This window comes from Wolffia australiana, chromosome 10 (genome assembly GCF_029677425.1).
Source record: "Wolffia australiana isolate 7733 chromosome 10, ASM2967742v1".
NCBI classification, from domain to species: Eukaryota; Viridiplantae; Streptophyta; class Magnoliopsida; order Alismatales; family Araceae; genus Wolffia; species Wolffia australiana.
This window is the reverse complement of record NC_135844.1, coordinates 15,226,728-15,237,572: the sequence shown is the minus strand read 5'-3', so window position 1 is coordinate 15,237,572 and position 10,845 is coordinate 15,226,728. Positions and strand designations below refer to the sequence as shown.

Below are 10,845 nucleotides of genomic sequence, written 5' to 3'. Positions count from 1 at the left end.
CCAAAGAAACGACAGGCATGTTCATTCTATGGGAGTTACAGGGCCTTAATTAAAAGGATATGCTCGATTATGCTAAAATGTAATTGAAATGTGTTATTAAAAGCTCGCACTTCCAAGGTACCGTCCGAAAACTCAATCACAGTCTAATCCCTATGAGATTTTCTAATTCAAACCGTTGACATTTTTATATTTTTGTTCTTTTGCTTTGCCTTGGGAATGAGTGCCGCAGATAGCGGCTCAGACGCGAGCTACGCGCACCTATGTGCCTCTAGCATCTAGGAGTCAGAACTCAGAAGAATACATGCACAGACTGGGCACGTGGTCAACATTTGACAGCTGGGTTTTCATGGATAATCACTGTTTATCCAGTAAGTTCTTTAATACTCGAGTCTCGTATTCACCACTGGTCTCAAAATAGAATTTGGCTCACTCAGTCATTAACTCTAGATCTCAATATTGGCTAATGGTAGATGAAGAACCAGTCCACTAAGATTAGAGAAAGTCCCTTTGTCAGTGAAGGTCCTACCCGTCTATGTTGAACGGGTCAAGAGGCCGAAGTAGCTCGCCGGAGAGCGACGATGGCTCCGATCCTGATTTCGAGAAGAAAAGCATATCTGTGGGTGAGAAGACAATCCTAATTTCTTCCCCACATGCACGCAGACGCATTTACTATCTTCATCGTGGCAGTGCAGATCGAAGAGCTCAGCAAGCAACACAACACAAATCAATCTCTCTCTCTCTCTCTCTCTCTCTCTCTCTCTCTCTCTCTCTCTCTCTCTCTCTCTCTCTCTCTCTCTCTCTCTCTCTCTCTCCCTCTCTCTCCCTCTCTCTCTCTCTCTCTTTCTCTCTCTCTCCCTCCCCCTCTCTCTCCCTCTCTCTCCCTCTCTCTCCCTCTCTCTTTCTCTCTCTCTCTCCCTCTCCCTCTCTCTCTCTCTCTCTCTCTCTCTCTCCCTCTCTCTCTCTCTCTCTCCCTCCCCCTCCCCCCTCTCTCTCTTTCACTCTCTCCCTCCCTCCCTCCCTCTCTCTCTCTCTCTCTCTCTCTCTCTCCCTCTCTCTCCCTCTCTCTCCCTCTCTCTTTCTCTCTCTCTCTCCCTCTCTCTTTCTCTCTCTCTCTCACTCACTCTCTCTCTTTGAATTACAAACAATCTGCAGGCTTCCTCTCCCCGCTATGAAAAATGAAATCAATCACGATCTTTGAAGATATAGTACAGAAAATTGAGTTCTATATGGGAATTCAGTCTATTGCTCCATAAGCGACTCCCTGGGAGTTGTCAACGATGGATACTGTGCAATGTTCGGTTGTGCTGTTCTCTGACGGGGGCGTTACCAGCTTGACGGCGTATAGTCACATTGTTGGAATGTACATGACCGTGATGAATGTGAAATCTGAAATGCAAACGGGTAGCCAAGGAATCTGAAATGCTTGTTCCCAGAGAGTTTGAAAAGCTACAAGAATAATTCTTCCCCAGAAGACAATAATTCTTTGGTGGACGTTTCTTGCCGGCGCACGGGTAGCCAAGGAGCTGTGTCGAATCGATGACCTGATGGATTTGCTCACAGGGGCTACAATCAAACTTGCAAACAATAAGCTCCCTATTTTCCTTTTCCTTTTTTTCTTTTGATATCTGCTTACTAAGTACAGTGGTCTTGAGTAAGATTCACGCAATCTGGCCTGGAGACTACGAAAAGTAAAATATTTCCATATTAGGAACTGAGCCCATGAATATCGAGTCATAGGGGCACCTAAAGCCAACAATAATAAGACTAAAAACCATCTGCGCGCTTGAATACAATTACAATTAGATTTAACGATGCCCACAGTCTCCTTCTCATCACATGGGCCTGCTCGAAATGCATTGATGGCCAGACATGGCGGGCATGTTAAAGCGAAGACCGAGGAAGTTTGAAACAATCGGATGGAGAGAGGGGAAGAGGGTAAGTGAATGGAAAGAGATGGGTCGTCGCTTCCATTGCTGATCAGCCAGTACCGAAGAAGTCATTGCAGGAAGAGCAGTTAATGCTTAACCCCAGCAAGGCCCGGCTGGATCATAAAGAAGGTGAAAGCCGGGCAAGAGTCGCCACAGCTCTTCACCCAGTGTTCGTTGTCAAGTTTCCTCTAGCACACTCCAGAAAAAGAGGGTCGCAGTCGGTGGGAAGAGCGGCGCGCAGAATCAACTTGGAAGCCGGGAAAGGCCCAGTTAAATCTCGTTGAAACTACCTCCCTGTGTACACCAAATAGGGAAATAACTGCAGAGTCGGCTCATTGTTCTGAGTCCGGCGGATGGATGGAGGAATGAAGCGGGGAGAATAGTTTGAGCTGATGCTACGGTGATAGTTGGTATTTATTTTGCTTCATTAATTAGTCAATCGTAGCGGAGTCATCCTCTGAAATAAGGGAACCGTAAGCATGGAAAACCAGGAAACAGAGACCACTGTGATTCTTGTAAAGCTATGACCCACGGTTGAATTTCTCCTCTTTTATTCTTCTCACCATGTCTTTTACTCTCTCTCTCTCTCTCCCCTCGGGCTGACTCTCCCCCACTCTCTTTTGCCCCTACTCCCATGTGTGTATGACCTGTACACTCGTACTGTCTAGACGGCTGGAAAAGCATCATACCCCTCTACGCATTATATTTCCTCTCTCCCTCTCTCTCTCTCTCTCGCTCCTTATCTCCCTATCTCTCTATCTCTATCGATCTATCTCTCTCGCCTCTGCAGTCGGCTCAAACCATTTAAAGCGTCACGCCGAGTATAATTCTCGGACAAACTTCCTCTCCATACAAGAGGCAACCGCCTTCGGCCCTTCGCTTAAAGCTCATTTTACCTCCACTCCTCCGCGCAGACCTCATTCCCCAACTTCCCCTCTTCTCCACTCTCTAATCACACTCCGCCCTCTCCTCTGAGACACCACTCTGACTCCAGATCGAGCACGGTTCCCTCATGGAACTCTTTCCCGCACAGCCCGATCTCTCGCTGCAAATAAGCCCTCCTTCCAGCAGCACCACATCGGCCTGGGCGAGAAAGGCCGAGGAGAAGAGGGACATGGATTTCTGGAGAAGGCAGCCTCCACCCATAGACAACCACAGCAACAACAACCCTTCTTCCTCTTCCTCTCCTTCTTCCTGGACTGCGGCAAAACAAGCCTTTGATCTTTCTCAAGCCAATCCAACAATCTCTGACCCCATAGGCATCTCCTCTTTGCATCTCCGACCTCAGCCGATCCAGCAGTTTCCCCAGCATCAGGATCTGGGTCAGCTTCTGCGGCCCATTAGGGGAATCCCTCTGTACCACCATCACAACGCGGCCTCTCTTCCTTTCTTACAGTACCACCACCTTCAACATCAACAGCATCCTATTTGTGACCCAGCCGCCGCTACGGGGGGACAACTGTTCATGTCGCAGGGCCTGGCTAGGTCCAGATTCCAGTCGAGAATCCCCGCCCGGCGAAACATGCGGGCGCCCAGGATGCGCTGGACTTCAACTCTTCACGCGCGATTCGTGCACGCCGTCGAGCTCCTCGGCGGCCATGAGAGTACGCCTCTCTATCTCCATCTCTTACTTTATTTCCATCTCTATCTTTAACTCTGTTTCATCTCTATCCCTATCTCTGTATCAATATCTATCTCTAGTGCTATCTCTATCGATCAAGATAGTTGGACGGAGAGACTGCAAGTTTTGGACTTCGAAGCTAATCCTTTGTCCCATGGGTTTTCAGGGGCCACCCCAAAGTCTGTCCTTGAGCTGATGGATGTGAAGGATCTTACCTTGGCCCATGTGAAATCTCATCTCCAGGTAAGAATAGTCGCTAGTATTTCAACTGCTGTATCGGGATTCTTTCCGTCTAGGTCATTGTGTAGAACAGTCGCAGGTTTTCCGAAATCTCGAGAAAAAAAAATAGAGTTTTCCTACTCATCATGAGAACGAAAAACTAGCAAGATTGATCTTCTTCTCCCTTGGGATGAAATGGCTCTAAAAACGTTTCTATCCAGTTTTACCCCCTTCGTTCCTGCTTTCATAAGATGCATGCCTTCGTGCATTGCTCTCTCTCTCTCTCTCTCTCTCTCTCTCTCTCTCTCTCTCTCTCTCTCTCTCTCTCTCTCTCTCTCTCTCTCTCTCTCTCTCTCTCTCTCTCTCTCTCTCTCTCTCTCTCTCCCTCTATCTTTCTCTCTCTCTTTCTCTCCCTCTCCGTCTCAGGATTGCAACTCTGCAATTTATGATGCAGCTTTCTGGAGAGATGCTGAAAGCAACACCTAGAAGGAAATCACCTAGTTACTACATCCTGAGGAAACCCAAGGCGCAAAAGCGCTTCCCAGTTAGTCTATCTCATCGATATTCGGACTGTAGGAGGCCACCTGATTACCGCTTACTAGAAATCAGAGTAAAAAAAAACCTGTTGAGGGGAAAAGATATTGCAGTATGTTTCCATCACATCTTGGCCATTTTCATAGGGTCAGTACAATTTTTAGACCTACTTTGCGCATAAAATACCACGCCCTTAAGCATTTTCCTACTTATTTTTTTACTCTGGCGCAACATCTTGAGGTGGACGAATGTTGATTAATCTTCCTCGTTTTAGAACTAAATTTAACTTAAAATAACACAAGGCACTTCATTAACTTCGCTATTTACAACCGCAGATGTATCGGACTGTGAAGAACACAGATAGGCCGCCCGCCTCGTCAGGAGAACCAGGTAAACTTTAGAATCTCAATACTAGTTAAGATTCGAAAAAGATTTAGATTTTGAATAGTTTAGATTAGAAGTCTATATCAACGTCGTTGGAATTTCAGGCCACTCCGATGGATTTGACAATGGGTCAGCTGGGGAGCTCTCTGACGACAACTTACTAGACCTCAGCTCGCGAGGATGTCAGTCTTCAATCCTTCAAGGAAGAACCGGTGTGAGCAACGATAACGATCCGTGTGGTCTGTGGAGCAACTCCTCAAGGTACTATCCTTTTCTCTTGTTAATTAAAACCCATCTACTTATTTCAACTATTTTCCGGCCTCACTCTTCTTTTTCCATGTTCAAAATTGCGCTACTCTCTCTCTCTCTCTCTCTCTCTCTCTCTCTCTCTCTCTCTCTCTCTCTCTCTCTCTCTTTCTCTCTCTGTGTAACATACGCCTAAAGCCAGTGTACGACCGAGAGATACTCGACAACAGGGTTACAAAGATTCTCACAGACTGAATTCTTTGTGCCGTATAAAAAACACGACTTTCAAACATAACAAAGTTCTCTCTCGTCTACTTTCTCTCCTCACAGCCTCTGGTTTTTGCCGCAGCAGGGGAAGCTGGATGCACTGCAAGCTGGGGGACTCGGCAGGCGGTAGCGTCTCCCATCTTCAGGTACTCTAGTTTTTTGAGCTTTTACTTCTTTCCGCAGAGAAAAGGTTAAAAACAAGGTTAAGGGTTTAATCCTTTTTTTATTAAAAATGTATTCCCTGAGTCCGTTCCCTTGTATTCTTATCTTCGAGGAGAAAAAGTGAGATAACCCGATCTGCAGGCCACGATAAGGGAAGCTGCCAAACGTACTCCTTCCATGCCCGTTTTCCCATCATTTCTTCATGATCACTGCACACGACAGTAATCTGAAAAGAACCCTAAACGCGGATTCCCCTGAAGCTCGTGCTCTCAGTTCGTCCTTTTCTTCTGACACACCGTATTTGGGAAGGACGAGTTGCTTTAAAGTCCAGGAGTAGGGGGAGAAGTCTGCGCTTTCAACGTTCTTTCCTCGCTATTTTAGGGTTTCTCTGGTTTTCTGTCTTGCAGAAGGAGACGGAGCAGCATGACGGGTTTGACGTCGCGTGCGATTTGAACTCTTCCTGCTTGACCGACGCCACTTCCAAGAAACCAAACCTCGAGTTTACGCTGGGGCGACCTCGCTGAATCGCGAGAAGAAGCTGAGTAACAGATCAGGAGCTCGGAAGAAGAGCTCGAAAGGCGATATTGAGAATCATTTCTCTCTCCTCAGAGCTCGTCTTTCCGAGTCCAACTAGCGACCATCTAACGGACTCGAATGTAAGGGTAGAGAGAGAAAGTACGAGAGAGAGAGAGGCGGAGTCCTTTCGCTGACATTGCGAGCAAAAGGGCTGTGGCTCTCTCTCCCCTCTCAAGTAGCCTTTTCTCGTGGTAAGCTGGGGAGTGGGAGAGACCAGCTTATCATATGTTGTTATGTTGTTCAAGAAACCCGAAAAGCGATTTTTTCTTGCATCTTTCCTTCCCCTCTCAAGAAATAAATTTTGCAGCGTCTCTTTATTGCTGTCCCTCCGAAGACTTGATACACAACAGCGATGTCTGTCTCCTTCAGAGTCAATAATGTAGATCTCTCAAGAGAAGCTCAGAAGTGCAACGCATCAAGTTGAAGAGATAGGGCGATAACATTTATAAATCGATGAGGGGGATGCTCTTGGTGGTCCGCCACCCAAGTAGTTGGAAGCCCTAGTTCACTTATTGCCCTTCTTCTTGCTTTCAAAGCGCTTGCGTCGGCGCCGGATAAGTAATTTAGTTCCCATTTCCCTCGATGAACCATCCAATCTCCCAATCTCTCTCTCTCTCTCTCTCTCTCTCTCTCTCTCTCTCTCTCTCTCTCTCTCTCTCTTTCTCCTTCTCTCTCTCCCTCTCTTCCCTTCCTCTCCCACCCTCTCTCTCTCTCTCTCTCTCTCTTCCCCCTTCTCCCTCTCTCTCTTTCTCTCTCTGGGTTAGAAGAATGAACCGCCGATATACTTTCTGCGGCAGAAATTCTGCCCCGTGCAGAGTAAGATGCCGACTTTCTGTGAGCACTGCCCAATTGTTCCATCCGGAATGGCACTTAATTCCTTTGCTACAGTTTTTTAAACGGAAGAACATCATTTGACAAATTAAGTTTGTTTGCACACCTAATAGGGTTGGCCGACGGGACGGCGGGCGGCCAATAAATTCCTAACAGAATTAAGTATGTCTAATTTTTCTTAAAAAATAGGTAAGTGGGTATAGAAAACAGAGAGACACAGGAATTTATTTTCTTCTGTTCCTGGAATGGTTGGATCGGGTGAGGGAGGCCACTGAGATCTAAACCTAGAGAAAATACTGGCTGTTCATGGTCCTGCCCCGATTTATACCGACTAAAGGTTTCTTTATGAAATGTGTCATCGACGAAGACCCATAGTCCATGCGTTGTCAATGTCATTGTACACAAGGCCTAAGAGCTTGAAACTAGGCCAACATCTCTCCTTGTCTTTTTTGATCTCTATTCTCTGTCGTATTCCAATTTACCGCGGAGAGACATCGCAACAGTTAAACAAAGAGGCGTGTTATGGGCTCTTTGTTCTCTTGCCGTAGAACAAATAAAACTCTACGTCTTTGTTCTCGTGCCGTAGAACAATTTACAGACGTTGGAGACATTCCACGGAGGCCGCGAGCTTAAATGTCGGTCGCACTTGTGCAGATAAATGCAACGCTGTGGAATAAAGAAAGCACAGACGGCAGATAGGGGGCCCCTGCGTGGAACAAGCCGGACCCATGTTGGGAAGACGTGTCCTTTCTTTTCTCCGAGTCATACAACCGATCAATGGCGTGCCCTTTTCGCCTACGTCTAGAAAGAATGTTTGGCTTTCACAAGAAGGTCAGACCCGATGGCGGAGGGGAAGGAATTTCGAAAGTCGCCTATGCATAGGGCTCTGTTTAGGGTTAGGGTTAGGGCTAGCCTTGGGATTTCTCTTTATCCAAGCGAATTTAGGCCTGGTTTGCGCCTTTCTCCTTTTTACCCGCTAGGGTTTTCCCTTCTCTGCTGCGCTGGGGCGTTGATGAGACAATGGAAAGCGGCTTTGCAGAAGCTTGGGCCGGTCAACAGGCTTGCCATCAAAAGAGAGAGAAAAGAAAACGGAGAGAGGAAAGAGAATAGAAACGGAGAGGATAGTTTAAGAGAAAGCAGAGAGAGAAAGAGAGTGGGATAAGAGAGACGGAAAGGGGAGACAGAATAGAGATGGAGAGAGCATAGCGAGAGAAAGGAGATAGAAAGGAATGAGAGAAAGAAATAAAGAGAAGTGAAAGAGGGAGTGAGAGAGGGAGTGACAGGGAGAAATAGAGAGGAAAGAGAAAGGACTGAGAGAGAAAGAGAGAGGGATAAGACCAAAAAGGGGAGACAGGATAGAGATGGAGAGAGAAAGGAATGAGAGAGAGAGAGGGATAAAAACGGTAAGGGGAGACAGGATAGAGATGGAGAGAGAAAGGAATGAGAGAGAGAGAGAGAGAAATACAGGAACAGGAGAGGGAGTGAGAGAGAGAAATAAAGAGGAGAGAGGAGAGAGGAGAGAGGAGAGAGGAGAGAGAGAGAGAGAGAGAGAGAGAGAGAGAGAGAGAGATCTTCTGAGCAGCTGGCTGCAAAGTGACTGAGCTGCTTGACTGCTGGAGTACTTAATGGCGCTGCAGGATGCAACGGCAAGTAGGGGCAGGAAGAGAATGTGAGGACGGGAAGAGATAGATGGAAGTAACGCCGGTGGTAGGCTGCAGCTCAAATTATACAAGAATGATTACTCCATGATAGGATTCCATATTTATTCCGTCTCGCTCTGCCCTCTTTATGCTCTGTCATTCTTTTCCTTACCAGCTGTAGGGGCAGGAAGAGACGACGAGAAACTGACAACTCTCTCTCTCTCTCTCTCTCTCTCTCTCTTTATCTCTCTCTCTCTCTCTCTCTCTCTCTCTCTCTCTCTCTCTCTCTCTCTCTCTCTCTCTCTCTCTCTCTCTCTCTCTCTCTCTCTCTCTCTCTCTCTCTCTCTCTCTCTCTCTCTCTCTCTCTCTCTCTCTCTCTCTTTATCTCTCTCATTGTCTCTCTCTCTCTATCTCTCTCTCTTTATCTCTCTCATTGTCTCTCTCTCATTATCTCTCTCTATCTCTCTCTCTTTATCTCTCTCATTGTCTCTCTCTCATTATCTCTCTCTCTCTATCTCTATCTCTATCTCCATCTCTATCTCTCTCTCTCTCTATCTCTATCTCTATCTCTCTCTCTATCTCTCTCTCTCTCTCTTTCTCTCTATCTCTCTCTCTCTCTCTTTCTCTCTATCTATCTATCTTTCTATCTATCTATCTATCTATCTATCTATCTATCTATCTATCTATCTATCTATCGATCCATCTATCTATCTATCTATCCATCTATCTATCTCTCTATCTCGATCTCGCTCTTCCTCGACCTTAAAAGCCGGTAAACTGATAAATTCGTAAGTTAGCGTGAAGGAAGAAAATGCCAGCAGAGGCAGGACAAGAGTGAAAAAAGGGGGATAGCAGAAAGTTTGAGTGAGGTAAAGGTATAGAGAGATAAAAGTTTATTTCTCCGTGGAAGTGACACCTCTTTTTGACACCTAGTTTTCAATAAGGAAGAGCAAAGTCTCCATGACCCTTTCTATGATTGTCACCGTCCTCCCTCTAACTTCAACGATAGCTTACCTCCATTTTACTGCACCCTTTAGACAGAGAGAGGAAGGGATAACTCTCACCCATTTAATCCATGCATTTTTCTGACCAATCGTCACAGAGAGAGAAGGATATACTCGAAGGATATACGACGAAAAAGATTGTCTTGAAACCTCATCTTTCGAGGACCAGTGGCTTTTAAGATAGCGATGATATGAACTTATTCACTCGAAACTCTCCCTGCGCTGACTGGAATCAATTTTCGTCTTATCAGGCTGACTTTTTCGTGCGGCAATCCATGTCATGTAACATTTTTTAGTCAATCATCCTACCAACTTTAAGTAAACAATGAAACTCTGGCAAAACTCAAAATCTATGGATGAGAGAGAGAGATTAAGAAAGAGAGAGAGAGAGAGAGCCCATAAGTATGGGAGGAGACGTGTCTAATGGAGATGCTGTTCCCCATACAAAGCGAGAGGTCAGGTCCCTAGCAGTCAGATGTGGGTCCATAATTCAGAGAGGCTTCTTCCAGCATGTGAGACAAGGGAACGGGTTGAAGAGAAAGACGGAAGAGAGGGTAAGAAAACGACGGATGTCTCATCTAGAGCAGGAGAGCGTGCGAGATGAGAGAGAAAGAGAGCTGACCAGATTGCAGAATCAGAGCCTATTGCGAGTGGGTAGAAGATATGGGGGCTTGAATGATTTGGTCATCTATTACACTATCATTGGGTCCTCGCGTCCCCATCCAAGTAGCTTCCTTTGCGGCAACGCTGCTTCCTGACAAGCTCGCCTCCCCCGGCTTTCGCTGTCCTTTCAAATCTCTCCATCTCTCTCTCTCTCTCTCTCTCTCTCTCTCTCTCTCTCTCTCTCTCTCTCTCTCTGTGTCTATCTTGTCCTCTTTCTCTCTCTTCCTCATTGTCGTCTGATGGGGGGAAGTCTATCCGGTGGGTGGAGCTTAAGCTGTGACCACTTCCCCCCCTTTATTTCCTATTGACACGCACACATAGACCTGGGCCCTCATTCTCTATAATTCTTTGAGATGAAAACACCATGCCTCGTGAAAATTAGTAGTATCTGTTATCGTCAAATTCAGCCTTAACATATATCTCATAAATTTGACGCAGCCACAGTTAGAGTCTTAATAGATGAAACTTGGCCCCTCATTCTCTACCATCGCACATCTATCTATCCAAAGTACTGTGCAGGAACAGCGATGTTACTGCAGCGGCGTTACTGCACTGGTGCTTTCTCTCTCATTCCCATTCTCATTGCCCTTGAGAGTTCTGGCAGGAGAGGCAACCCCACCTGCCCTGGCGACCTACCCAACTGACGCCCTAAGAGTTACGTTCGCCCGGGCGTGAGCTACACTTGTTGTGTAGTGTATAAATTGAAGGGGACGTGGTTGAGATGCAGTGGCTCTTTGAGGGGTTTTAGGCAAAAATCTCCTTCAGTAGGC

The 10,845-nt window shown here is 46.4% G+C and overlaps 1 protein-coding gene across 2 annotated transcripts; it reads left to right on the top strand.

Annotated features, from left to right (window-relative positions):
- The first annotated feature begins 2,622 nt into the window (after window positions 1-2,622).
- On the top strand, window positions 2,623-6,262 carry KAN2 (Homeodomain-like superfamily protein). Of its 2 annotated transcripts, none has more exons than XM_078582014.1 (6): window positions 2,623-3,532; window positions 3,716-3,792; window positions 4,638-4,692; window positions 4,791-4,947; window positions 5,285-5,345; window positions 5,769-6,262. In XM_078582014.1, the coding sequence occupies exons 1-6, from the start codon at window positions 2,941-2,943 to the stop codon at window positions 5,883-5,885; spliced, it is 1,059 nt and encodes a 352-aa protein (XP_078438140.1). In that variant the 5' UTR covers window positions 2,623-2,940; the 3' UTR covers window positions 5,886-6,262. The 2 variants fall into 2 exon arrangements, with proteins under 2 accessions (XP_078438140.1, XP_078438139.1); XM_078582013.1 differs by having other exon boundaries at window positions 2,659-3,532; window positions 5,282-5,345.
- The last annotated feature ends 4,583 nt before the right edge of the window (window positions 6,263-10,845 follow it).

Excerpts from the sequence above, each read along its gene's own strand:
- KAN2 (XM_078582013.1), top strand. The coding sequence starts at position 2,941 with ATGGAACTCTTTCCCGCACAGCCCGATCTCTCGCTGCAAATAAGCCCT. Across the intron at positions 4,948-5,281 it reads CTGTGGAGCAACTCCTCAAG|CAGGGGAAGCTGGATGCACT; the intron begins GTACTATCCTTT and ends TTTTTGCCGCAG. Across the intron at positions 5,346-5,768 it reads GTAGCGTCTCCCATCTTCAG|AAGGAGACGGAGCAGCATGA; the intron begins GTACTCTAGTTT and ends TCTGTCTTGCAG.